General features: G+C 42.2%; 1 protein-coding gene and 1 pseudogene across 1 annotated transcript in view; one reads left to right on the top strand and one right to left on the bottom strand.

The window, feature by feature from the left end:
• Positions 1–2,443: 2,443 nt before the first annotated feature.
• On the bottom strand, positions 2,444–11,926 carry LOC129107918 (immunoglobulin superfamily member 22-like; annotated as a pseudogene).
• Positions 11,927–20,891: 8,965 nt separating this feature from the next.
• Positions 20,892–26,431, top strand: part of b4galnt4a (beta-1,4-N-acetyl-galactosaminyl transferase 4a) — a 123,114-nt gene continuing 117,574 nt past the window's right edge. Inside the window, 1 exon segment of the mRNA XM_054620402.1 lies at positions 20,892–21,033. Coding sequence (XP_054476377.1) covers positions 20,892–21,033 — 142 coding nt within the window.

Below are 26,431 nucleotides of genomic sequence, written 5' to 3'. Positions count from 1 at the left end.
GCAGCTATAGTGTTTAAAACAAAAGGATTGTTGTGTACTGTATCATTTTAAGTATAAGCTCCATTTCCCTTTAACTTGTTGCATTTCTGTTTTAAGAGAGACAAAAGAAGTTAGTTTTGATATTGAGGATTTAAGCACAATAAAGTGACGCATTGATGCGTGGGAGTCAGCATTTTTATTTAAAAGACAATGATAATGGTGAGGTGTTACAAACCATTATATATAAAAAATGTTTTAACTGGTATCCTTTTATTTGCAGAAAAACAGCCGCAAATGTTATTTTTGCCTTTCACTGTGGAAAGAGCTGGGTTTGTTTTCCACAAAATATTATTTTGAAAGCCCTTACAATGCATCATCCAAGTTAATATTATGAACAAATGTTTTATCTCTTATTTCAATTCTATGATATAATTGACCTTGTCGTCCTCGATTTTCACTTTGTGATTTATTTTTAATCATGACCGTAGAGAATGAAATAGTTTCTTTGCTGTAGTGAAACTGTTTTGAATGTGAATATCTATAGGAAAAATAAATGCAATTGCAATGCAACTTCAACATTACATCCTCTGGTCTTTTCTGTTTGTTTAAAAAGAATCAAAAGGTACCACATTTAAAATGTCAGCTGATCTTTATGACTGCTCAGTGTTTTGTGTTTCCACAGAAGCCGTTAGCCCTCAGCACCTAGAGAGTTGAGGACAACAGAGGACTCTATTCTAGTAACTGCTGCACTCTTTTGTCTGGCCGAGGTGGAAAATGTGCTTTCAACAGACCATAACTCTGCGGAACTCATCCAGACTGCTACCAATACTTCCTTTTGCCTACTCTTTCTGTTTTTTTCTCCTTTTCATGCACACACACACACACACACACACACACACACACACACACACACACACACACACACACACACACACACACACACACACACACACACACACACACACACACACACACACACACACACACACACACACATCTCATAGTGTGGTGCCAGTTCTTTCTAAATGCGTATCATTCGTTTGCAGCCAAAGTTCCCATTCAAGGATCTCCAGTCTTCTATGAACACATGATGAAATTATGCTTAATCTCCAAATAAATGTGAAAACCCCCACAATTATCTTACTTCCTTAAAATATCGCATCATTCAAGATATGTCTTGGAAACCCGGTATAGATTTTCATCATGTATCTCTTAGGTTTACTCATATAAATGCTCTGTGATAAAATGTCAGGGTTAACTATCTGAGATGTATTAAGACCCCTTTGGGTGCAGCGTCCTTTACTTTCTGTCAAGTGCCTGGAGTGTCTATTCAGGCTCCTTCCACCTTATTGTGCCGTAGCTGAGTAGTGAGGAGGCGGAAGGTTCCAGTGATGTTGGTTTAGTGCCTGTTTGTGCCTAATTTACTTGAGCCTGGCAACCAGACTTTACCAGTCCCCTGGTGGCTGTTTAGAAACGGAGTTTGTTTGAGCCAGCAGAGTGACGTCAGTACGGAGAGGGGTTGTGACCTCTGTCCATCTATTTGGCAGCTCCTTACCGGATCACGCTCACTGTTTCAAGGAGCAGCAGACCACTCAGAGGCAAAGCCTATACAGAGGCTGTCAGGCCTCTTTAGCCGTGAGGGAAGCCATCACACACTGCAGTGGTAAAGTTAAAGAACGCTTTTAGTTTTGTTTCTACACTTTAGTGTTGAAATTAACGATTACAGCGAGGTCAAAGTAGATTTTCAGTCTCAAAGGCACAAATAAAATCTGTATTGAAAAAATATTGGATGAACAGTGTAGCACTTGCAGGCCTTGTTTTTGGTTACATGTAGTCCCACATCTTAATGTAATGGCTAACATTTGACATTCCAAGTTGATCACAAGGCCTTAATCAAACTGTTTTTCCCTTACTGAGGATCAGATTGCACTAATGAATGCAAAAAGCCCCAGAAAAAAATCTAGAATTGAAATTGGCAGCAGGATTTCTGTCAATGACTGACAGTTTGTGTTAACTTGTCCATTTACTTTCTGTCACCTGGACTCATTACTGATATTAATTTAAAAAAGGACTACAGCTGCTTCACAGTTTTTTTTTTACTTTTAATGTGGATGATAACACCTGCAAAGCTGAGAATCAGCACCTCACTCTTGTTCTTTTCATTTGAATACCAATAATGTTCTAGACAGAGACGATATACAAAATAAATACTGGCAGCATTAAATCCACAGTGGTAAGGTGAAATAATTTCAATTTTTTATTTGGAGTATATTTATAGGCATTTGTGTGTGTGTGTGTGTGTGTGTGTGTGTGTGTGTGTGTGTGTGTGTGTGTGTGTGTGTGTGTGTGTGTGTGTGTGTGTGTGTGTTGTATTTAATCACCCATACAACAGGTAAAATAGCGTTTCATAAAGGTTGTAGAATGGATTCAAACCCAAGTCTTGCATGTTATGATTATTAACAAGCTAAACTACTGGACACCTCAAAGAAAAGGGGGGTTTTGGATAGTTGTGTAATTGTTAGTGTGCATGTCCCTGTCCTCAAACCAACCAACAAATGTCTTTGTGGATATGATGCACTCTGCACATTAAATTAGCTTTATGCACAGACACACAACACACAACAAGCCTCATTAAACAAGTGTATTTGGGCAAAAACTTGAAACCCTGAAGAAAAGATGAAAGTCAAATTATTTTTATAGAGGGAAAAGCATTTGTGATTAAGGGAGAAAGGACAACCTCTCTGGCTGAGAAAGCTGACTAATAAGTAAAAATCCCTCCAGCACACCAACACAACATTAATCTGCTCCTGGAGAAGAAGGTCTGACATCTAGTGGCTATTTGTTGCATTACCAAAACTGGAGAAATCAGTAGATGGAAGATGGGGGAAAAAAACTGCATTTTCACCCAATTAAATCAATTGAAATCTGAACAAAGCGATGCTATGTGTAGCAGAAGGTCAGTGGCCAATCAAAGTGCTTCTGTCATGGCGGTAGGTGAAGCAGACTTCTCACATAAAATAATGTTTAAAAAAACGCATACAATTAAAGACTAGATACATATATATTGATGCTTTGTCACTTACCTGTAACCCTGACATTGACCTCATAGTGAGCCTGTCCAAAGTCGTTCTTCAGGTGTACGCGGTAGATGCCGGAGTCAGAACGCTGAGAGGTGGAAATGAGAAACTGGGAGGGATTCTTGGTCTTGGTGAGGACTTCCCCTCCTGTAGTGGGGATGCCATCCTTGAACCAAGTTACCACTGGGGAGGTGAAGCCAGATAAAAAGACTAAAAGATAAAGCAGTCATAATATCAGGTGGAGGCATGGCCAGTACTCCCTCCAATAGCTCAATGGGCTCCCCCAGCCCTCCTTCATTAACACCCCGGCTACAGAAGCAGTACTTCCTCCGCTCTTGAAGTCCTCCAACACTGAAGGCAGTACCAGCAATGGGGATCTCGGTGGCCTTCATCCACTCTGTGGCATCCTCAGGGCTCCAGAGAGGAGTCCACCTCAGAGAAATGGAGGAGTTTGTGGAATCAGACACACACAGGTTCCTCACCAGGCCAGGAGCTCCAATGAGAAAAACAGTATTTTTTTTATACTTTTGATAGTCTAGATAATTTGGCTACAGAAAGAGAAGGATGGAAAGAAAATAAAGGAGGTACTGAAGGACTCACTTTTTTTGGTCTTTGGCAAGGACAGCATTAGAAATGGTGCTGGGGCTGCCTGCTCCAGCCCTGTTTATACTGGTGTCCCTGAACTCATACTCCACATCATCCACCAGCCCTTCCACCATGAATTTTGTATCTGAAAAAAAAAATACAGATAGAAATACAGTTCATAAAATGCAACCAAAAGGGACAGATGTATGTGACGTGAATAAAGAAATGAAAACCATGCAGGTTTGACGTTTAGAGCAATGACTTGATTTGATACTTGTTAAGCTCTGTATCCTTACTCAGGAATGTCTGTGCTATAAATGTGTAAACAGAGTGAAAGACTATGTCAAATCTGTAGCAAAAAGCCATGATGGCTTAGTAGTCTGACCTGTGAGCAGCTCTTTATGGGCCTGTAACCACATTTTACTCCCCTTCTTACTCCTCTCTAGGACGTAGCCCAGAACTGGGGCTCCCCCGTCGTGGGCCGGAGGTGTCCAGCTTACTGTCATGGTGTCCTTGGTTATGTTAGACACATGGGGCTGGGACGCTGTTCCTGAAGGCTCTGGGTAGGTTGATTCAAACAGAACAAGTGTGGTCAAACGCAAGTTCTGAACAAAAGGGAGTTGGTAAAGAAGGTGAGTTTAAAAAAAGACTTGATCATTTTAGTGGATGAGCCATAAAACTGCTCTCTAACTCTCTTTCGGACAGACACCTCAACGTTTTGAGACATGATTTTAACAACTGCATACAATAAAATGATCTCTCACCTATGGGCTCCCCAGTGTGCACCTGCTCCGTCTCTAGAGGTTACGATACTGGTACGCCTGGCCCTCCTCCCCTTTGTCATCGCTGAAGATGGTGGTGCTGCTGTCTACTTCACCAACCCTGGTCCAGGACTTCTTACCTGCCAACCGCCGTTCAATCACAAAGCAGGTCACCTACTAACCCCCATTGTCCCGCGGACCCTTCCACTTCATCTTGATACACTTTCCCAATAGCTCCAGGAACTCTACTTTCCCTTGAGGAGGCTTTGGATGGTCTGGGGAATGCGGCAAAACCTGCTGTAAGTATTTAAAATCTGAATTAAGGAAAAATGATTTAACTTCTTGTTTGCCAAATATGAGTCTTCACCCAGCGATCACATTGAGGTGCAGGTCACTCTTCAGACGGAGCATAATTGCTCCACTGTCTTTTCGCACACATCTAGAAATCAGGCATGAGTGAGAGGAAATGTTTAGAATGTTTCACTGAAATTCAATTTGTGTGTGACCTTTCTGCAAAGATCATAAAATATCTGAGTGGATGACGCCCTTCTCTGCTCACCCACCTGCTGAGCACCAGCGAGGTGTCCTCAGCTGTCCTCTCCACCTTGCTCCTCTCATCCTCTGTGACTTCCACGCCGTCCTTATACCAGGTGACCTTTGGCGTCGGTTTGCCTTTGAAGGGGATTTTAATGGTGGTGGTCTGGCCTGCCTTCACAGTGATAGGTCGGGCCCCCAACAAGTCCAGCACAGAGGAATCAATTTCTTATTATTATTGTTTGGGATGTGATTTTTTTATGGGTGTTTTATTTCATTATGGTTTTAATTAGTTTTGAGTATTGGTTTTGTCTAACATTGTCGCCTCCTAATGGTAGCATCAAAAAAGACACTGTCTGGATTTAAATATGAATACAGTGTTTATTTCCATGACAGTGGCAGGAAGCTTCTTCTAATTAGTCTCTTCCCTACCTGTGAATACATACTTAAATGTCAAGTACAAATACAAACACACACCTGCTCCGAAATCTGTCGATATAACACACAAATGATGTGTTAATGAACAAAAAATGTAAGTGTGTGTGTCAGCAACAGAACTTAACTTATAAAACTGATGATATCAAAGGTTTCAAGCTTTTTCACTATGGCAGGCATAAGGGTTGTGAATCACTTTAAAGACAACAAAGAATCTACAGTCATGCTGGAGGCTCTGTTGGGCTTTATTTCGTTACGATTCATCCTCTAGGCAGTGTGGATATCGGTACCAAATTATGTGAAAATCTATCAATTCATCCCATAGTTGTTGAGACATTTAAAAAAAAAAAAAGTCAACCTGGCTGTATATGGAAGGTTAGGGGATCACCAAAGCTATTAGGATTAATCCTGGAAATTATTAATTTTACAGAATTTAGTGCCAAACTACACAGTAGATGTTGAGATATTTGAGTCTGGACCAAAGTGGTGGGCCGACGACACTGCCTTAAATAGAGCTGCACTACTGCCGAGTGTTTGCATGACATTTATGTATGAGAGTGAAAGAACAAAAATATTTGACCACATTAACTAAAAAAAGAAGGGAGCATTTGAGGACTAAAAAGGAGACAATTTCATCCGGTCTCGTATCATCTCTTACCTCCACTCCATCTTTCAGCCACACTCCGTCCACCTTCTCATCATCAAGGACAACACACAGCTCTGCAGGGGCCCCTGTAGGACACTGAGCATCTGACATACCGCTCTTCAGAGAGGCAAAACGCTCTGGCATAACACACAAAAAATGCTTATTTTGGGTCTGATGTATTATTCAGTAATGTCCCGATGTTTGACCTTAACCACTGATACTGATAAAAAAAGGACTCATTACCATCCACTGTCAGAGAGGCAGAAGTGATATATTGGTGAGCGTCCCGAGTGCAGATGACCGAGTACTCTCCCTCGTCTGTCAGTTCACAGTCCTCGATGATCAACTCTGTCCTCTTCTCCTCCCGCATGAAGATGTATCGAGGACTCGCTGTGATATCTCTCCCGTCTTTCCGCCAGCGAATGTGTACGTCCTTGGAGCTCATCTCACACTCCAGGCGGTCCGTGCCTCTCTCCTGCACACGGGCGTTCTTAAAGTGGCTGGTAAACTTGATGGGAATCCCTGGATAAAAGTTAAATAGGCCAGGAATAAAAAGGAAGGGAGTCACTTTAGGGTTTATTCGACCTTTAGTAGCATGCATAACTTGTAATACAGGATTACAGGGTGAAGAGAATTTAATTTTGTTTCCAATTATTAGGTTTGTTCAGTCCCATATTCAGTCCCACACATACAGCAGACCTTCATTATATACATAAAGTTAAAGAACAAGAAATACAGAGTGTTCTCATGAATAACTGTAATTAACACAACCTCAATTACTATGCTTCTGTTCCTGCTACCCCAAAGGACAGCCACATGTCCTTGTGAAGATATTTACATGCCCCAGCTTGCACCTTGGGCAAGTAAGCATCTTGTTAGACACAGCCGTAATAAATTAGCTTGTTGTGAGGGGGGGGGATTTGGTTGGATTACTTTCAACTCAGCACTAGGAGGGAGGATTTATTATGCTACCCATACGTCTTCATTTGGACGATAGAGGGAAGATGATGTTGTTTAGCATAGCTATGAAGGAACGGAGCCTCTAATCTCAGGGGAGCACTATAAAGCATTAACATCTCATCTCCACTGAGTCGGAAGGGGGAAGTTTGTTTTCTTGGAAATGCTAGTTCCACTAAAGCTGCAAGTCACAGCCCTTTTGGGAAAAACAAAACATAACAAAGCATAACCCCAAAAAGTTTTGAATGTGGGTGAAGCCTTTGAAATACTGTTATCCGTACGTTCAATGAAAAGTGGCATGGTGACAGCGGGGTCTCTGAGGCTGATGGTGTAGTCTTCAGTGTCTTGGACTTTCACATCCTTAATCTTCAAAGTGTAGGTCAGACCATCCTCAGACAAGGACACGTAAAACTTTTCATCTCTTTTTACTTCCTTTCCCTTTACCTGCCAAAATAAAAGACACTTACGGGAAAACTATTTCCATATTCCTTTTCATTCATGTGTAAGTCCATGGTGTTCATGTTTACCTAGAATGTTTTTTCATTACCTAAATGCCAAAAACAAATTCTAAATATCATCCTAGATGGGATATTGTGTATTTAAGTCCTTTTGGTGTGCCTTTTTGAGTCACATACAAACCTCCCAGATGAGTGGCGCATCGATCTTCTCGGAGAGACGGACCTCCAACGTGGCCGTCTGGCGTTCCGTCACTCTCTTGGGCTTGAAGTCAGACAGGAATTTCAGAGGTTCATCTGAAAGAGAAAAAGGCATTCTAATCATGTGATTTAAAGTGTATAGACTAAACCATATTGACACCTCACCAAAAGGATTACATGCCAAATAATTTGTAAGCTGCCAAAGATGTGTGTCAATCAGTTCTGGGGTGTTTAGACAACTAAGAAAGTCCCGAGAGACAAAAACGTCTCTGGCTGGTTCCAAAATAAGGAAAGATTAATTTTGTATATTTATGTCCTGTAGATGGAATGAGGGATGATAGCTTGGGCAAGGAACTGACAATAAATGCTAAAAGTCATGCACATTGCTCATTCTACTCACATAAAACGTTTCCCTATCTGTCAAACACTATAAAACAAGAGAATAAAAAGAGAAGGTGACACCTAGAGTAGATAAAGCAGTCTATGGTGATAGGATCTCTCTCAGTGGAAGGACTGGAGTCCCTCTTTGCACTTGCCTATGACGTTAAGCCTGGCTGACAGTCTCTAGTCTGCAACCTGCAGAGTTGCCACGCTAGAAATGCACAGCATGTGCTTGGTTCCCATCTGTTTCACTTCGTATTTCCCATGAGAGTACTGGATCCGCAGCAGCTCTGTGCCCTGAATCGTAAACAAAATGCATAGATGAGGGGGGGGACTCAGGGAAGGGATTTATGTAACTGAAACACCCAAGTATAACTTTGAAACAGAACAGGCAGACACATCGCTTTTACCAGAAACCACTGCATCCTGATGTTTGGATCCTTCAGTTCCAGGATGGTGTCAAAGGCGATGCTGGCGCCAGCTGTGGAAGTGGTATCCTCCAGGGGCTTCAGAACACGTACCATCTGGAAAATATCACAAGATCAAACACTTGTACATTTCAAACACACCACACAAAATGTCATTTGTTCCCCCATCTTCACTTTAGTTGACTTGAATGTTGCTACTTGACATACCTTCGTTGCCATGGCTATGCTGTGTGACATTACACTTTTACCTTTTCCATTCTGCTCTATTTTAAGCTATTCTTCATGTCAATCCCCAAACCTGTTCTTCGTTATATGACCCTGTGGTGCATGAACAGGCTCTCTGTATCACAGGCCCACCTCCACTTTCTTCTTCATCTTCTTCATCTTCTTGAGTATGCCTCTGAAGTCTGTGAAGCGGTGCTCGGCGCACATCCTCTCTTGTCAGCTCCAGCCAGGATCTTCAGCATCTCCTCCTCTGTAGGAGGCCTCTTCTCCTCTCTCTTCTCTACACTGATGCACAACGAGGAAACAATTGTTCATGCGTGTTTACATGCTCATACAAAAGTTTATGCCAGGCTTGTGTGTGTGTGCATCACATGTATGTATGTCTGACAATATGTCTGACAGTATGCATATGCTCAAAAGCATCTTCCTCTGTTCCTGCGGCAACACTGGTACGCATTGCAGCCCTTTAGATCTCGTCCTGTAGATATTTCTGGAAGCATGCAAAAAATAAAAAGGATCTGGGGGTGGATCAGAGAAAACTCCATCACACCATGACAAGTATTGGGAGTGTCAGGGATGGTATTAGACAACGGGCTTGTGTTCCTACCGTTTCTTCAGCACCTTTTTGAAGTCCAAAGCTGGATCTATAAACAAAAAACAGAGTATCTTAACATGCCACTCAGAGTGAAAACAGCATGCAAACTAAGCTGAATGCTTCTAAATTACTATCAGGACTAAGAAAAGTTTACACAATGGATGATGTGAAATGGATACAGAGTAAACGGCTTCTCCGTGCTTGTTGGAGGCAATGCATTTGTAGACATCAGCATCCTCCAGGGATGATGCATCAGCCCTGCATCTGATCTGAAGTGGAGGAAATTAATTACAGGTTAGCTAAAATGAATGAAAATGGCTTTGCTTGTCGCTTACTAACTACTGTCTAAAACTGTCCTACTGTCATTACATCGTCCAGTCACTTTGAAGTCCCACTGCAATACTTATGTGGTGCAGAAGGAGGCAGTGCCATGCTGGGAACACCCAGTAAACATTTAGCGCCGCAACTTAACAGTCATCCCTCACCAGGAAAACAGATGGCAAGGGGAGATGCATATGTCAGCACCCACAAGTTAATTGCTTTATAATAGCTATTTAAGCTTTACTTAAGCTCCCCGGCTGGTACAGAGAAAGCGCTAAATCCACTCCAGAGTGGTTATAGATAAAAGGATCAGAGAGTTTTTTTCTATGTACTTTTCCTCATGATGCATAGTGTTAAGTCTGAGTTGATAGAACCAAGATGTCCCTCGGCTTAATGATGTACAGAGCCTTCTGTATGGTCACATTCACCTTTTAAAGGACTGTATTAGAACTGATGGTACTGACCTGTACCGAAGGTCTTTTCTTTTTTACATTCAAAGCTTCTAATGAGGTTTTCAAATTGAGCTTTGAATGTGTGTTGTCATATTTTATTTGGTGTTATTGGTTATACAAATGTAATTTATGGTGTTGGATTAACTACACAGCGGAGGAAAACCAAATTGTTCAACATTTTGATACTTCAAAGAAAGTTCAAGAGACTTAACATAGGCCTTACTCATCCGAAACCTCATTTGTATCAGGACCAATATCGTCTTTCAAATACTGTCAGTCAGATGACAGGAATAGTGTGAGCTGTGTAGTTAAAGTGACAAACCTTGAGGATATGCTGATTGCTCACGTTGTCATAGAAAGATGTAGACGCATCGGACAGTTGGCACCCGCTGGCTCGTTCCCAGTTACCACTGGGCTGGGGATTCCCTGCCACCTTGGCCTTGAACGCAGCATTGTCACCTATGAATGACAGATCAGACAGATCAGGTTAATGCATGTTATCTGTGTGACAATACTGAGCTGCAGAGAAACTACTGTTGGTCCTCTCTTTTCTGCATTATCAAATATTGTAAATAAACCTAGCATTTAATCGAACTGCAGCAGTGAGAATAAACGTTTTAATATACACCAGATCAATTGGACCTATCTTGCCTTTTCCTTTTTCCTTTTGAGACCAGTGAGTTCAAGCTCAACCGATGACTGCAAATACCATGGCAACTCAGCAGCCTTCTATATATTGTGACTTTTGAGGTCTCCTAATCTATATTTCATAGGTATATATCAGGGTGAGTGAGGCTCAAACACCTACAGTTTAGGACAGGCACTAGTATTCAGCAGGAGCAGCAGAGTTTTGTTTTTTTCCCGTGGAGGTTACAACCATCACACAAACTCTATCACAGTACTGCTATGTGAGGTCGTTGCCAGGACTTTAAACAGAGTGGATTAACAGTACCTTCACCCAGAGAGTCAAATGGTTGTCTAAAGTTTACACATAGCAGCAAACTTTTACTTCCCAGTGAGGTTTAGCTTATGTCATCTGGAGTTTCTAGGCAAACTATGGGTAAGGATCTAAAATTAGCTCCCATAGTCTCAAGGGCCCACAGTTGTTTATAATGCAACATGAAGGGAGATATTAGGGGACGCAAAAGGGCGTTTTTTGAAATTTCAGGCGAGTTGGTTCACCTGACCCTCTTGGGCAGTGACGGGTTGCAGCTTCTCTTCAAAATCTGGGACAGACTCTCCCTCGGGGATCTGGGAGGATTTCTGTACCTGGCTGAAGGACTCCACCACCGCTGAGGTCTTACGCTGGACCCCAGGGTGCTCTGAAGGAGCATAAAGGACATCCACGTCATAATCACGTACAAACAGGCAAACTGTGCTAGAGCTGGCTCACATGCAAATCTGGGAATTATCATTGAATTGACTTTGAATGTTGTTTTTGCACTGTAGTACAGAAATAATATGGTTAATTAGCTTTATTGTTGGTGTGCATTTGGCCAGGAGCTTAAAATGGCAGCCTGACATCATTTAGTCCCCACTGTGCTCTGAAGTTTAAGCAGAAAAAGGTGATGTTCTGCACAGTGGGACAGGTAAGAAATATCAGTTAAAGCTACCAATTTAACCATCATATGTTTATCAATTATGCCAATTTTGCTCATTGTAATAACGGTTATATTAGAAAGCATGGCAGATTAGGAGCAGATGATCATGGTGGATAATTCCTACCTTCCAAGGTCCTTGACAAGGTCTGAGCAACTTCCCGTAGCTTGTTGGAGCTCATGGAGGAGGTAAAGGTGGAGGAGGTGGATGAGGAGGACATCTGCCTCACCTGACCCATACTCTGTTCCATCTGCTCCACTCTGCCCCCGGTGGCCTGGAGAAGTTCTGCTGCCATGATGAAGATGGGTTGTACCGTTGTGTGCCTGGTTGAGACAGACACAATTAGACATGTGAAATTATAGTTATGGCAGAAAATACTCATTTGACTTCTTCTTCCACTGGGTCTTTTTGTGTGTAACAGCTTTTTGTTCTGATATATCACCTCCAGTAGATAAGAGGGACCAGAGGGACAGAGTACAGTCCTAACCATCCTCTCTAAATCCACACACTCATACAGCCAATTCATACCTCGGATTGTAAAGGAGGTTTTTAAGGGCTGCTGTTTTTGTTTACATGCGTGTGTGTAAGCTCACCTCCCTTCGTCTGCTCGCCCCGTGCCCTTTCCTTACTCTATCACACGCTTTTCAACAGTGACTACAACAATCCTTTGCCTTTTACCGGGCTCAAACAAAGATCCAATTAAAAAGGTAATCCACACACCTGCTGTGTGAGATAAAGCATTGTTTGTACCACTGATGAACTGTGCTCCTCTTCTCCTACTTTGAATTTGGATTCCTCTCTTGTGCATTGGTGTGTTTGTGCATTTTTGCCTGCACATAATGTATACACTTTAACAGTGGCTGTAGGAAGAAGATTACATGCATTACAACTGTTCAAATCCAAGTGCAAGCAAGTGTCAAGCTTTATCTATTTTTCTAATTACTACTTATGAAATCCAATACTCAAAAAAAACAACAACAACACATAAAGCTCAGTGATCATGTCTATATTTGTGAGCCAGTATCAGAATATAGATAAGTATTGTCTTTTAGCAAGAGCCCAGTTTTAGCATGTTAATGTGACTTTGCAAGCCAAAGGAACAATTACCCACGAGATTAGTCTCTGAATGGGAAACGGAAATTTAGCTTCCTGCAGCAACACACTGCATACAGGCCTAGTGAACTAATTAGTTCCATAAGCTTTGATACCTACCGAAGGAAGTTCTTTTTATGCGACCACAGCAAACTCTTTGATGGTACAACTCTGCAGTCTAAAAGAGTAGTGACTGGAAGCTATAAAGTGCTGAACAGGTTGCTGTCTCACTGTAAGTGGAACACAAGAACATCTCTTTTTCCTTCCTACATCCCCGCCCCTTTGTTCGGTGTTCTTGATCTCTCTCTCTCTCTTCTCTTTCTCAGAGCAAACAGCATGGCAATTTGCGAAATGATTATTATTATTTTTTTGACTCCCCTCTTGGCTCTACTATTTCAGAAAAGAAAAAGAAAAAATACAGCCAACCAAACTTACTTGTTACAGCAAAGCCTTTACTTCCTCACAGATTTAGTCCGTGCCCCAGGTTTTGTGGTTCAAATCCTTCCAGCCTTCTTAATCCACACACTGCTCCACTCTCGATGGGTTCCTGCCAGCTCAGTCTCCACTGCTTTCTTGGTTCCTTTTTGGTGGATGAGCCAAGGCTGGAGCACTTAGCTTAAACACCAGCTGTGTCCTGACTCTGGACAAATAAGGCTCTGATCTGTCCCGGGTTTGCTAGGCCAGGCTGTCCTGTGCTGGGCCAATACATCATGTTAATATTTCCCACAGGTCAGTTAGTTTGAGTTTCTACTGTGGGCCATCTCAGGCTAGCATTTTAGAACGTTATCGTTCTCCAAAGACCATCTGGTGATGGAGAGTTTCTAGCAGGTTCTGCATTTGATGTAAACCTTCTGCATCAGTGTCAGAGGTCTTAGGTTCATTAAAAATGCAAATTGCATCAAATTTAAAACAATAACGTACAGTATTATTATTCTCTGCTGGTCTGTGACCTTGTAGTGTGTAATGCCTCTTCAGTGCACTTCAAGATGTTCGAGGCATATATATATATATATCTATATATATATATCTATATATATATATGTTGTGAGTTTGTCAAGCACTAACCTATTGTGGTTATCAAGATAGAGCATCAACAGAACAACCTCTCTAACAAAGTATGCAACCTTTAAGTAATGATTAGCGAATAAAGCAATGCATTATAAATATTTATTATCATGCAGCCCAAGAAGGCTTATAAGACACCATTATTTAGGAAATAAGAGACCAGAGTAGCACCATGAATTACAAATAAGACTAAACAAATAAAAGCATGGTGTATTTGGTTTGCTGTAGTTCCATCCCTAATGTTCAATTATTCCTTTCTCTCAATCAGCTTCATTAGGAACTGCTCCTGCTTTCCCAAATTTAGCTAATGACTGCTGCTCATATGCTTGCACATTAGATTAATTCAACACTACTACTCTTGTCTTTGGGGGGAGCAGTCACAGGGGAGACACTTCAAGCACCCATGTACAGTACCTGTTGACTAAATGTGCTGGCCCTGGCTTTTATGATCTCACATTATATCTGAATTGAAATGAAGGAAATATTCCTTGTTTAATGGGCTCGAAACCAGCTCATCACTGGAGCAGGGTAATTCATAGATGTTTTATTATAAGTCTGGGCCACTTGTCATGGATAGGCTCGTTGAGGTGACAGCAGGTAGCACTTATGTGTGATGGTTTGGTTTGAGAGCGAGAGAGAAAGGGAGAAAGAGAGAGGGAGAAGGAGAGAGAGAGAGAGAGAGAAAGAAGGGGAGAGAGACATAGAGAGCCCCATCGGCATTACTTCCCTCTAATCCTCTTTGCACTACACCTGGCTGGCATACTAATGGTGAAGAAATGACCTAGATTTCTCTTTAAGCACATTCATACTCACTGCACAAAACATAATGAATGAGTTGGTAAAATTTTTATACTTTTGTGCGACTGCTGGTTTTTTTCTGTCTGTGTTAAATCTGAGAAAAAGGCCAGGCATGGATATTCACTCCTGATAAAAGACAGATTCTAACTTTACAATAGTCACATTAGTCTCAGTTCTTTGAGTCTTTCAGTAGCTTCATGATGAAGGCGATCTGTGCTTTGAGAGAAAGGCAACAAAAATAATTTGTGTGATGTCTTTTGATATTGCGCACTTCATTTTGACAGTATCTGATCAAACACGTTATACCTTCACAAGCCACAATTTTACATGGTCACAGCCAATATGATACTGGCAGCAGAGCTATTTTTACTGTTGCTGTGTTGTTTACTGTTCACACTTCACCTATTCAGAGGGGAATGTAGCTTACTGCGTAATTCACCATGGCAATAAACAACAACACCACTGACAAGATCTTTGAAGAATGGAAGAATTCCAGTGGCTGCAGATCTGCAGGGCAAAGCTAGTGGGAGTCTGTGGAATCGTTGCTCGAAAGTTTTGGTAGACCCAGTCAGAGGAAACACTGCATAATGCGGTTTAATATGGAGGCAGCTGTAGCTATGTGATGTTAAATGCTCCGTCTGAACTGCACATCTCGCAGGAGAGATCTAATTTTCAGATCTGTCTAACATGATTTGTAGGAAACAGCTGCAGAAGAGTGCATGTGTCAGTCATTGGTGTGTGTGTGTGTGTGTGTGTGCTGTGGCTGGGAGGGCTGAATGTAGAAATGATTGAAGTCAACTTCTCAAACTTTTAATTTAGGAAACTATTACTTCTGAAACCAGTACTTTCTATTTGCATTAATTTGTTGGTGAGGCATATACATTTGGACCACTGTACCAGGAATATTCCCACTAAACCAAAATTAGAAAACACTTTTTCACATTTCTTCTCCACCCTCAAGTATCCCCTCCTCTCCCCAATCACCTCATTACTCCTGATCCCTTCACTTTACCTCTCCCAGTCTCCCGTTCCCCTCCTTACTCAATCTCTAAACATGGAGGAAAGCTATTTCCCCAGAAGGAAATCCAATAGGGCACAGCGGAGCAGAAAGAAATGCCACTCCACACCTGTTTGGGATGGAGGAGGAGGCTCAGGCACAGAGGGCAGGCAGAACTGATCTGACGGGATGCAGGAGGCAAAACCCCTTAATCCCTGTGACATTTTAGCTCAGACCCATCGCCAAAGCCCGTGAGCTGCTTGCTGTGCTGCACCGGGAAAAGAGGAAGGCTGGAGGAGGCTGAGGAGGGATGCTTGTGTCAGACTGAAGGAGAGGAAGGCTGAGGGACAGACAGAAATCAGAGCAGAGATAGACAAAGACAGACAAGCGTGTGTTGGATTAGTAAACGGAGTGAAATTTTAACAAGCTGCAAGTGTTGGATCAGATAACTTGCTTATTAAAGAGAGGGCAGCTTCAAATTGAGGCCAGTTTCTCCTCTCTCGCTTGTCTGCATCACATCTTCTCTGTTCAAAATGCAAACATCACACTCTTGAGATGATGCTCTCTGCATACTGATTCCCCACCGAAGCCTCCTCCCCCTCGGCTGTGCTTGATGGTATCAAAACTTCGGTGCCACACTTTGACACCTGTCATAGCCAGCTGGGAATCACTCCTCCCTGTGGACTTGGTCTCTGTTAAGCCCCAGGAGAGAGCAGCTCCCCTATAGCCTCTGTCAGTCCCCACCTTGAACACCCTCTCTGTCCATATCCTTACACTGCACCGCACATACTCCTGGATTCATCCAAGCATGGACATCCCTGGAGCAGGTGCCAAGAGTTCAATTTTTTAACTGAAAAAGCAGGTGTACCTGAATGTAAGTGTTTCAGATAATATAATACCTTTCTCTTAGCCAATTTGTCTCTCCCTGTGCTACTCACCAATATATGGATCCATATGCATTGTGTGAAACTTTCTGTCTAGCTTTGATGTGAGTTAAAAGTGTGCAGGACCCTTGCTGTGCATTGGATGCTTGCCTGACCTTGGATGAAACAGAAATAACAGAGGAGCAGACAGAAAGAATATCAGGTACTTTCTACTGACTGTGTAGAAAATAGACTTGTTTTGTGTTCACTCTGACAACAACAAGTCGGATCAAACATAGAGAAGATTAGAACAAGGACCAGGACCCATGATAATGTATTGCTGCCTAGACAGAGAAGAAAAAAGAAAACAGTACATGAAACTATTTGATTTACACACTTTGGATGACTTTCGAAAACCAGGCGTGTGTGATGAAATACCTGCAGTTTTACCTGCAACAGCCCTAGCAAAGTGAATGCCTTGAAGTTTTTGTTTTTAAACGATGCTTGGCTGAGGTGATTCACTAAGCACTCATTTCAATACGACCCAGATGAATACCTAAGCTTTTAATTTACGCTCTGTGTTTGCTCTGAAGATTACATTATTAATCCACGGAGACAGAGGATTATGGCGTGTGGTCCGACAGATTCAGAAGGCACAGCCGGGACAAACTAAATCGAGGTCACATTCTTATAGGCCAGGTTTTTGTGCCCTTTATCCTTTATCTTGATTCATAATGGCATCATTCGCTTATCAGAACTACAGCTGGATGATAGGAGTTGTATTAAACTGGGGATAAACCACACCACATGCATGTCATCCTATAGTGAATAAAAGATTACTTGTTTTTTTCCTCTTTTCGTGGATTTTTATATTAAAGCCCCCACACGCACACATGGCTCACAGGTATTTTCACCCGATCTGCCTGATGAGACATCTTCTCAGTTGGGGCTGTGTGGGTGTTTACAGGCTGTGCTTGACTGACATCTTCCTAAATCTCCTATTAAGTTTGATGTCACCTGTCACGCTGGGACAATTTATAGCTTTATTATTCCCATTTCTACATACTAACAGTATGTAGAATATACTTGTCTTTTTAGTAGGTTGTTTTTAAATGAGTGAACAAGAAATCAACATACATTTTCTGTATTATACTAACAGAAAATGATACAATATTTACACTGTCAGACACTAATCACACTGCGACTTCAGAATCCCAATTAAACTTAACATCGGGACAGTAAAAGGTTTTTCTAAATGCCATTGTGTCACCACTCTCTGTAATTAGTTTAGTTTCTTTCCAGGAGTGTGAGCAGCTTTATCATTTATCATTTTGTGCATTGCATTGTGGGAGAATAATATACATCAACAGCAGGGCAATTTAAATACCATGCATGGCTATGTTTTTCAGTAAACTTTATTTCAGTATACTTTATTTTTTCACTCGTTCCATGTGAGCACATTGTGAAACAACTATTATCCTAGTGGTTTTTTTTTCATCATCAATAAACATCAACCTGAGCAGAGGTTTTATCTGAATTCAGATGAAATCTAATATTTTATTCCCACCAAAGGGATTTATAATACAAACTTTATAGCAGACATTTGAATTTGACTAACAGACAAAATGAATACGACTAAATAGTAAATAAACTTGTTATTTCTATACTTGTATTTTGTATCTTAAACACAACCAACTTTGCTTCAATGATAAGATGAAAACTGAAGACTCTTTTAATGTAGCCTAATGAAGTAATTGCTCTTTTATCTTTGACCAGCGGGTGGCAGTCAAGCGCGAGTCCTGGGTGCCTCTGCAGGGTGTCACACACACACACACACACACACACACACACACACACACACACACACACACACGCGAACACACACACACGATGCACAGGCTTTATTATGTGCAATGAACTGCAAAGTCAATTTAAGGAACGATATTTCAGCCAAATTGAATTGGGAAAATTTACAGAATAATGGTGTCACCTTCACTTTGAATTTCAGTCTGGGGGTGACTTTCCATTACCTCTGACACAAGTGAGCTTTGAATGAGAAGACTGGCAAACCAGTCCATTTTTTTTTTTTTTTTTTTTCCAGTTTTGTAAAATGCATATATTTCAAATTAATGTTGGGACAAATACAACGATTAAATAGATTATAATATCCTCAATCTACTGTGTGAGGTACAGAGAGCTACTATGAGGAATTATTATTCCTGGAAGACAATTGTTTTAAGAAGTAACTGTTTAGATGGGCGAGTCTAACAATGACACAAAACGAGTATTTCTGTGCACAGACGGGTAATTCGATAAATGATCCATATAGCAGCAGCAGCAGCTTAATTTCCTGAGTTGTGTCTCCATTACCTGAAAAGCGATTAATCATTGTTGATCAAATTAGCACGGGGCCTTGAATCCAAGGGGAAAGGGCACAATAAGAAAAAGCTTAACACATTTCAGGCTGAAGCGTTCATCCATTGGACGACGGATCCCACTGGTACCAAGTAACGGTGAGGCCAAACGCTGTCGTCCCGCCTCCTCTGAACCCTTTCCAGGGTTGTAATTGGATGCAGGACTTGCCATTCCCCACACCGCCCAGGTTAGGTTGCTCCCGCACCGTTAAGATGCTCAATTGATGGGCGTACTGAGCTGTGCGGTGAAAGGAGATACCGTTAAACGTGTTTCATTGTAGCAAAACAAAAAAGAGCCATGTTCTTTCCTGGTTACATCACTGCTTGTCGCTGGTCTCTCCGCGAGCCTCTTCCTGGAGCTCAGCTGGTTTTTCTCCCCGAGCGCGGCGACAAGCGGGTCGGACGATGCTATTGCGGCGTTTTAAAGGGAAAAAAGCTCATGACAGAATAACAACACAAGGCAGTGCGTCGCCGCCAGCGCCTCATATCAGTGGTTATTAGTTTCATTATTTTTTTTTTTTTTGCTTTCCCCACACTCGGACAACGCGGGTACTTTTGTGGAGAGAACCGTATGGGGGGTGGGTGGGGGTGGGGGGAAACGCACCTGCCGTGAGATCCGCGGACCGACCGGAGCACATGGAAGTCAGCTCCCTGGACCGTGAATCGGACCATCACATCTGAGTTTTTTTTTTTTTTTTTTTTTTTTTTTTTCTTCTATTGTTACACTGCCATGGAGCATTCGCATTTTTTAATCTACATCTGTTCCATATTTACTCCTCGCGGGGCTTCAAACAGACTCGTGTGTGGGGATGACAGCTGATCGCCCCTCCTCTCTTGGGACTTAAAAAAAAACAAAAAAAAAAAAAAACGCGCTCCATCTGAATCCACTGCCCTGGATCGGAAGCCAGAGTCTCAGTCTCAGCTGTGTTTAACAATAGATGGAGCGCAGCGGGCTGTGACATTTGCTTGGTTGCCACCTCAACCTCTCCACGGACCGGGTTACCTTTTTATACACTGGCCATCTTGTCGGAGATCTTTCCCCGGCTTTAGCCTATGCCTATATTTCACTGAAGGCCTTTTTTTTTTAAAAATTGAATTTGTATAGTCATTTGGAAAGATCAGAGGCATCGGTCTGTTCTGCAGGAAAACCTCACAGGCTTTCTGTTTAAGGTAGTGTCTCTCAGCTCGGTGGAGATCGAGATGCTCCGTCCGAACACCTCTCCACATGGAGACTAAATGTCTCTCCTTGCTCTTTGGTACTTTGCGCTAAACCCATGGTCGGGGATGATCCCTGAGTAGCCGATAAAAAAAAAAAAAAAAAAAAAACACCCCATAATCAGCGTCGCGGTGTCAGCAAAGGCTTGAGCTACAGGGGATTTGTGTAGATTATCGCCGGACTGCTATTTTGTGTGTGTGTGTGTGTGTGTGTGTGTGTGTGTGTGTGTGTGTGTGTGTGTGTCCCCCCCTCCTCCTCCTCCTCCTCCTCCTCGGTCACACTCTTTACTGAAGTTAGCGGCTTTTTTTTTTTTTTTGATCTGCTGCCCCTTTTTCCCCTGCTGCAACCAGCCGCCTTGGAAACTCCAGCAGGGACGCCTGTTTACAAGCCACGCTATTCATAGGGGGGAGGGAGGGGGAAAGGGGGAGACCGGGTTTGCATTCATAAGCAATGACTGCCACGGAGGTGTTTGGACCCAGATCTGAGGATACGACGAGTTTGTTTTTTTTTTGTTTTTTTTTGGCGCAGCTGTCACCGCGTGGATCCGTGGGAATGAGACGCGCTGCGGGGCTGTAGTTAGTTAACGCTCCCCCGTTTACGCGCAGTCTTTGCCTCTGATGCCGTCGCTGTGACCGGGAGAGGTAGACCGTAAGTGGAGCCCACGGACAGCCAGAATAAAAAAAACAACAACAACAACAACAACAAACCCCCCCCAAAAAAAAAACAACAACAACACAGCACCACCCGATTAACCACTCTCCCGGACCCCGTTTTGACTCTCTACCGGGCGGCTACCGGAGGATGTGTGAGCCAGGATGCTGCGCTTCCCCGTGAAGAAGATCCGGAAGCAGTTCAAGCTCCTGCTGCTGCTGGTGCTGCTCACCTCCGCCGTGTGGTTCACTTACCTGCACATCAACCAGGGCAAGAACATTAAACTCCACTTTAACTACGGAAAAGGTAGGCTCTCCTTAGAGAAACATTGTCTGGTCATCTCATGGGTTTGCACTTGCAGGCTTTGCAAACTGACTTTTGCCTTTTTTTTTTTTTTACCCTGATTTCGATATGACCTATCAGCCTTTAAAGACATTTAAAAGGACATTTAACAGCCCCTATGAAAAATGTGACGATGCCCAGTTAGGAAATGCTATAAACTAGTGTAACATCACTATAAAGTCCCCACAGAGTGCAGCGAGCTCCTGCATGGATATTATAAGAATGTTAAGGGGACATAATATCTGCTAAAGAGCACTATAAGGCCACCATAAATTAACCACATAGTCACAGATCTAAAGAAAATATCAAAACTCCTGATTAGGTCAGTAACAGATGCAAAAGGTCCCTTTTTATAAACATTGTTGGGTGTATAGATTTATGACAAATGTGTCCCTGAAACAACTGCCCTGCTGACTTTCACACACGGATTGTTCTCCCTTGGGTAGTGTGATAGTAAGGACCAGAGAAGAAGTAACGCAGAGAGAGGCAGCGTGTGTCATAAATTAACAATGGTTTCCTTCTCCGGGCTAAGTAAAGAGCACCGCGTTGTCGGGCCAGGTCGAAAGCCAGAACCCCGCCTTCAACATTAATAATCAAAGGGCTGTTCATAGAGGTGGTTTCAGAGGTCACAGGCACGCCCGTCAGACTTGGAAATAATATCGGGTTGTGAAGCACAGCGGAGGCAGCTCTCCACCTGCTGCCGTGATACCTCTTATTACCAATGCTTGATTGCGTTCATCCACTGTGCACAGCATGAAACGGGTGGCTGTAACAGTGGATGATGCAGAGTATTGTACAGGAATAACAGCGATTAACGAAATAAGTACTTCTAGAAGGTGCCCCGTTCGAGTAACATGCCATCATCTACTACGGATTCAACATGGGGTGGTGGTGGTGGTGTACTCTTATTTCCTGCAGCTGTCTGTGTAAAGTGATACCCGATGATTATGATGTCCTTGAAGGGTGTACACCGTGCACACACACACACACACACACACACACACACACACACACACACACACACACACACACACACACACACACACACACACACATTCACACGATGCCCTGACACACAGGGATCATTTTATTGTCTCTGATCTCCGTGGGGGTTTTTCCCACTGACGGACTAGATTTAGTTTTCTGATGATGATGATGAGAGTCAGGTATCGGACTGAAGGCTACTGCTCTGGCTTGTTGCATTTGTTTGTGCTTTTCTTTCACGATTTATGCTAAAAATTCAAACCAACATTTATCAGGTGTTTATTAATTCACCCTGGATATATTTATAGCAGATCTCTTTCAAGAAAATACAAAAAGTGTACGTTATAAGCCTCATATAGGCCATATTTATTAAAGGGCTAAAATATGTTGCATTGCACCATATTGTACAGTTGCTCGTATTATTGCATCACACACATGCAGACACTAAAGTTGATGTAATGAATAGTCATTCTAAGTCTTCCTATACAAGCAGTTGTTTTGCAGCGTGCATTCTATACGTGCTTTGTGGTTTTGCTACACCGTTGCTGCTGATTTTCTCTGAACTTCCCCAAGAGCATGACAATCCCTTTCCATCACTGAGCCTGTTGCACGCCGATATTTTCGATATGACTGTGTTCCTCATTTTAAGGAGTCCACTAATAGTCTGCCATTGTAACTCCTCTGCTGCGTCCTTCTGGCGAGGAAGGAAGCTGTTATGCTGTACTTTGCTGGTCTGTGTGTCTAATTGACTGTCTTCCATTTAACAGGCATCTGAGCAGGTCAAGTCACTTAACCTCTTATGAATAACATGTCCCCTCTCGCACCAAGGGTTTCTAAGTGAGATGTAGCCATTACTGAAAATGGGGCTCCATGAAGTGTGTAAATATTCATATCAGGCTGCCGGTAGTCTCCCCACACAAAAATCTTCATTGATTCTTAACACAGAGGTGGGGCAGGTAGAAATAATGTCATTTTAATTTTATATTTCATATCTTATTTGAATATGAAATGATAATTTGTCAAATTTCTACTCCGCTATATCGCAGGAAATTGGATTTGGATTTATCTCAGCCAAATCCTCTCCGAGCACACGTATCAGACAGATTGCTGCTAGTACTTCATCCACTGTATAACGTCTTATTGGCATATGACCAGCAGACTTATGAGAAATATAAACATCTTGGCATAAAGTGCCCCATTGAGGCTGCGTCTATCTAATTGTGAATAATGATTTGAGAAGCGTGTCGGAGACAGTTTACAGCCGAGCAGATGATTTTATACAAAGTCTGTCAAGTGTATCAAACTTCAGTCTTCTCACCTCGCTGTGCTCATGTGTTTGGTTGAGTGGGTCAACATAATGACTGAGGAGAGGCCAGAGACTTTGAGAAGAGGTCTTTTTTAATGGTACCTTGCAGAGTCGTCATGGCAAACAAACACTCTTTTGTAATACATTTAACCTATCTCACAAAACACATTGTGTGTATCCTTAAGACCTAACAAGCAAGCGTTGAATACATTTTCTACTTCGGAAAACATTTGCAAAGGCTTCTGTGAATGCTTTGCAACTTGCTTTGTCTTCTCCTCTAATTGGCGCATTGCTACCTTTATGCAGCATTAGATCAACCAGCTGGTCTTTGTAACTGGCACTAATGTGTATGAACCTCTGTGTGTGTGTGTGTGTGTGTGTCATGTTAGAGGCGTATAGAAAAACAAATTGAATGGACTGGCTGATAAGAATCTGGGTGTGGCAGTGAAAGGAAAGCTTTCTCGGCAGGTGTGGATTTCCTTGCCCGAAGAATAAAGTAGGAGTGTTGTTTTTACCTGGCTAGTGACATTTACATCTGAGGTTTAAAGGATTTTTCTTCAGTCAAATTGAGCTCTGACATTACTTACCCAACCAGTGTATTACCTAGATTATATAATGGAAACTCTATAATTTACATACTTATTTGAATAGGTTGACTGACACGTCATTACTCAGAAGTCATATGTGGTCATTAACATCACACTGTGGTTGGTAGGCAAATAAATCAATTCCGCAAAGGTGTCATCAGGTCATTTTGATGCCGAATTGTCATTATTCAAAGCACCAAGCCAGCCGCAGACGTATTGAAATGGACCATCTTTTTCCGACACTAAATTATTCAGTACAGGATGGAGCTGTGTGATAGACTGGTGATTGAATGGTGATAGGCAGTGCACTCACCTTTTTTTTTTTTTTTTTTTTATAGAAAGTAGAGGGAGAGAAGGATCCAATATCTGGGAGATAATGGCACACATGAACGGTAGCTTGAGAAGCGAGGAACTTTATTTTTTAAAAACTCCAGAAGTTGAAGTCACTTCCCACACTTCCCTGTGAAACACCTCTGCTTGAAGAGAGAAAAACCGTAGGCTGGGGCACGTACAAACAACAGAACAAACTTGCTATGTGAATGTATAATTTATATTTCATATTTTTTATGAATAGGCCAGCCAAATAAAATATAATAACAGCACATTGAGTAATACCAATTGGACCTGTGTCAATGTGTGGGTGTTTCTTGTGACATTCATTCATCTTTTCTTAAAAGCCGAGCTAGCTGTTGTAACTTTGATGATGGGGAGAGCCAGAAAGGTATAATTAAATAGTTTTCAGATTGCATACTGGCCAAGCTAACCTTATTTAATCAGAATTTCAATGAGGAAGTGTGTTGGCAGGCAGTGCTGCGGTGCATATTAGATGAGTGCCACATTTATGCGGCCACCCAGTTGTACAAGAGCTCCCCTGTTTTCCAGCATCAACAGGTCCACTGAGGAGGAGGAGGAGGAGGAGGAGGAGGAGGAGGAGGAGGCGGCTGCTGGCTGCTGCATACAGGCCTCTATTGATTAACTATGATTACACATGTGGAGGCACACACATATACATACACTTAATCACTCCCACACAAACACACAGATATGTTGCCTTTTTCTATTTATAAAATGGCACATGAAACACTCATACACTTCATGTCATCACCGTTCGGAAGGATAAGGAGGAAGTCGGAAGGGGAAGTCTCAGGGGCCTCGACAGATTGGCTGCTTGGTTGCCCATGGAGACAACATATGGAGGGGGACCGTGCTGGGCTGGTGGGATGTTTTTGAGCTGATTTTATCAAAGCCAATGGATTCACAGGTTTTGAGGAAGCTTGAATGTGTTGAATATCCACAGAGAGACTACAAATAAAGCACTTAAAGTGTGGATGCAGCATCCCTGTGTTGTACTAATATCTCTTAAGAGGACGGTAAAACCAATCCAGTATCAAGTTGGATTTTGCTTCTTGTTGTATCTCAGCAGCAACACCCTCAGGCTGGCTCGCTGTCATGGTAACCATGCCCTCCGATGTCACTTTCCCTAATTTTAGCTCTTGTGGTTCTCACGGTCGGCCAGCTTCACCTCGGCCAGAACCGCTCCGCCAACTTGGTGCGTGAAAGCGCTTTTAAACATACACAGCACCTTTCGTTGTTATCATTTATCATGTAACAATGAATATCATCAATTACCTTTTTCGTGTTTGTGAATAATGCAGATGTTCGGTGCACACTTGCCCCTTCGATGAAACAGAACAGTTGTTAATGGAGGAAGGAAGAAAAGAACAAAAATACATAAACAAACCGCTTTACTTGCTTAGTAAAAAGCAATTTCCAAGGCAGTCATGTTGTATATCTTTGTGTTTCTGACAGATGAATTTAGCAGCTTTTACACCGAGCCCAGCGTGGGTGCAGTCTCCAAGTCTGCATCAACAAAGTGGTTTGGGCATGTTAAACTGGGGACACGTCTGGACCCAGCTGGGTGGTACGGCTTTTAAAGATTACTTCTATTTAGGAATACTGGGGCCTTATATCACTGTGGAAGAGCTCTGTTAATCAGATGAAAATGGTGGGGGGAAAGCTTTTCACCAGGAGACATTCTGAAAGGGGTGAATTATGAAATCGTAGCTCTACTAATGTGGTGATTTATATTCTTTAGAGCCATACTGTTTGGCTGGCTTATTAGAAATATTTCTGATACTGATGCCATTTTCAATATTAAAACTGAAAAGTGGAATCTTACAGTATAATCGGTGCCTATCTCTTGATGATTAGACATAACAATACTGATAAAGAGAAATTGCATTATATATGAAACATGACTGTTCATTTGAAATGTATCTTTGATGTGGGATTTAATGTAAAGGGCCTTGTCATAAAAGCATGTGGCAGTCGGTCCATTGTTAGCTTGTGTCTGGGGAGCTAGGGTGGTGACTGTCAGATTCTCAACCATGAATCCGCCCCACAGCTTATCTGACCAACCCAGTAAATCTCTCCCTCTGGGTAATTCCACAGCCAGGATGAATGATATTCCCATAACAACTCACAC

This window comes from Anoplopoma fimbria, chromosome 19 (assembly GCF_027596085.1).
Source record: "Anoplopoma fimbria isolate UVic2021 breed Golden Eagle Sablefish chromosome 19, Afim_UVic_2022, whole genome shotgun sequence".
In the NCBI taxonomy this organism is placed as follows: Eukaryota; Metazoa; Chordata; class Actinopteri; order Perciformes; family Anoplopomatidae; genus Anoplopoma; species Anoplopoma fimbria.
Note: the sequence above shows the minus strand (reverse complement) of the source record. Positions and strands in the feature narration are given on the sequence as shown.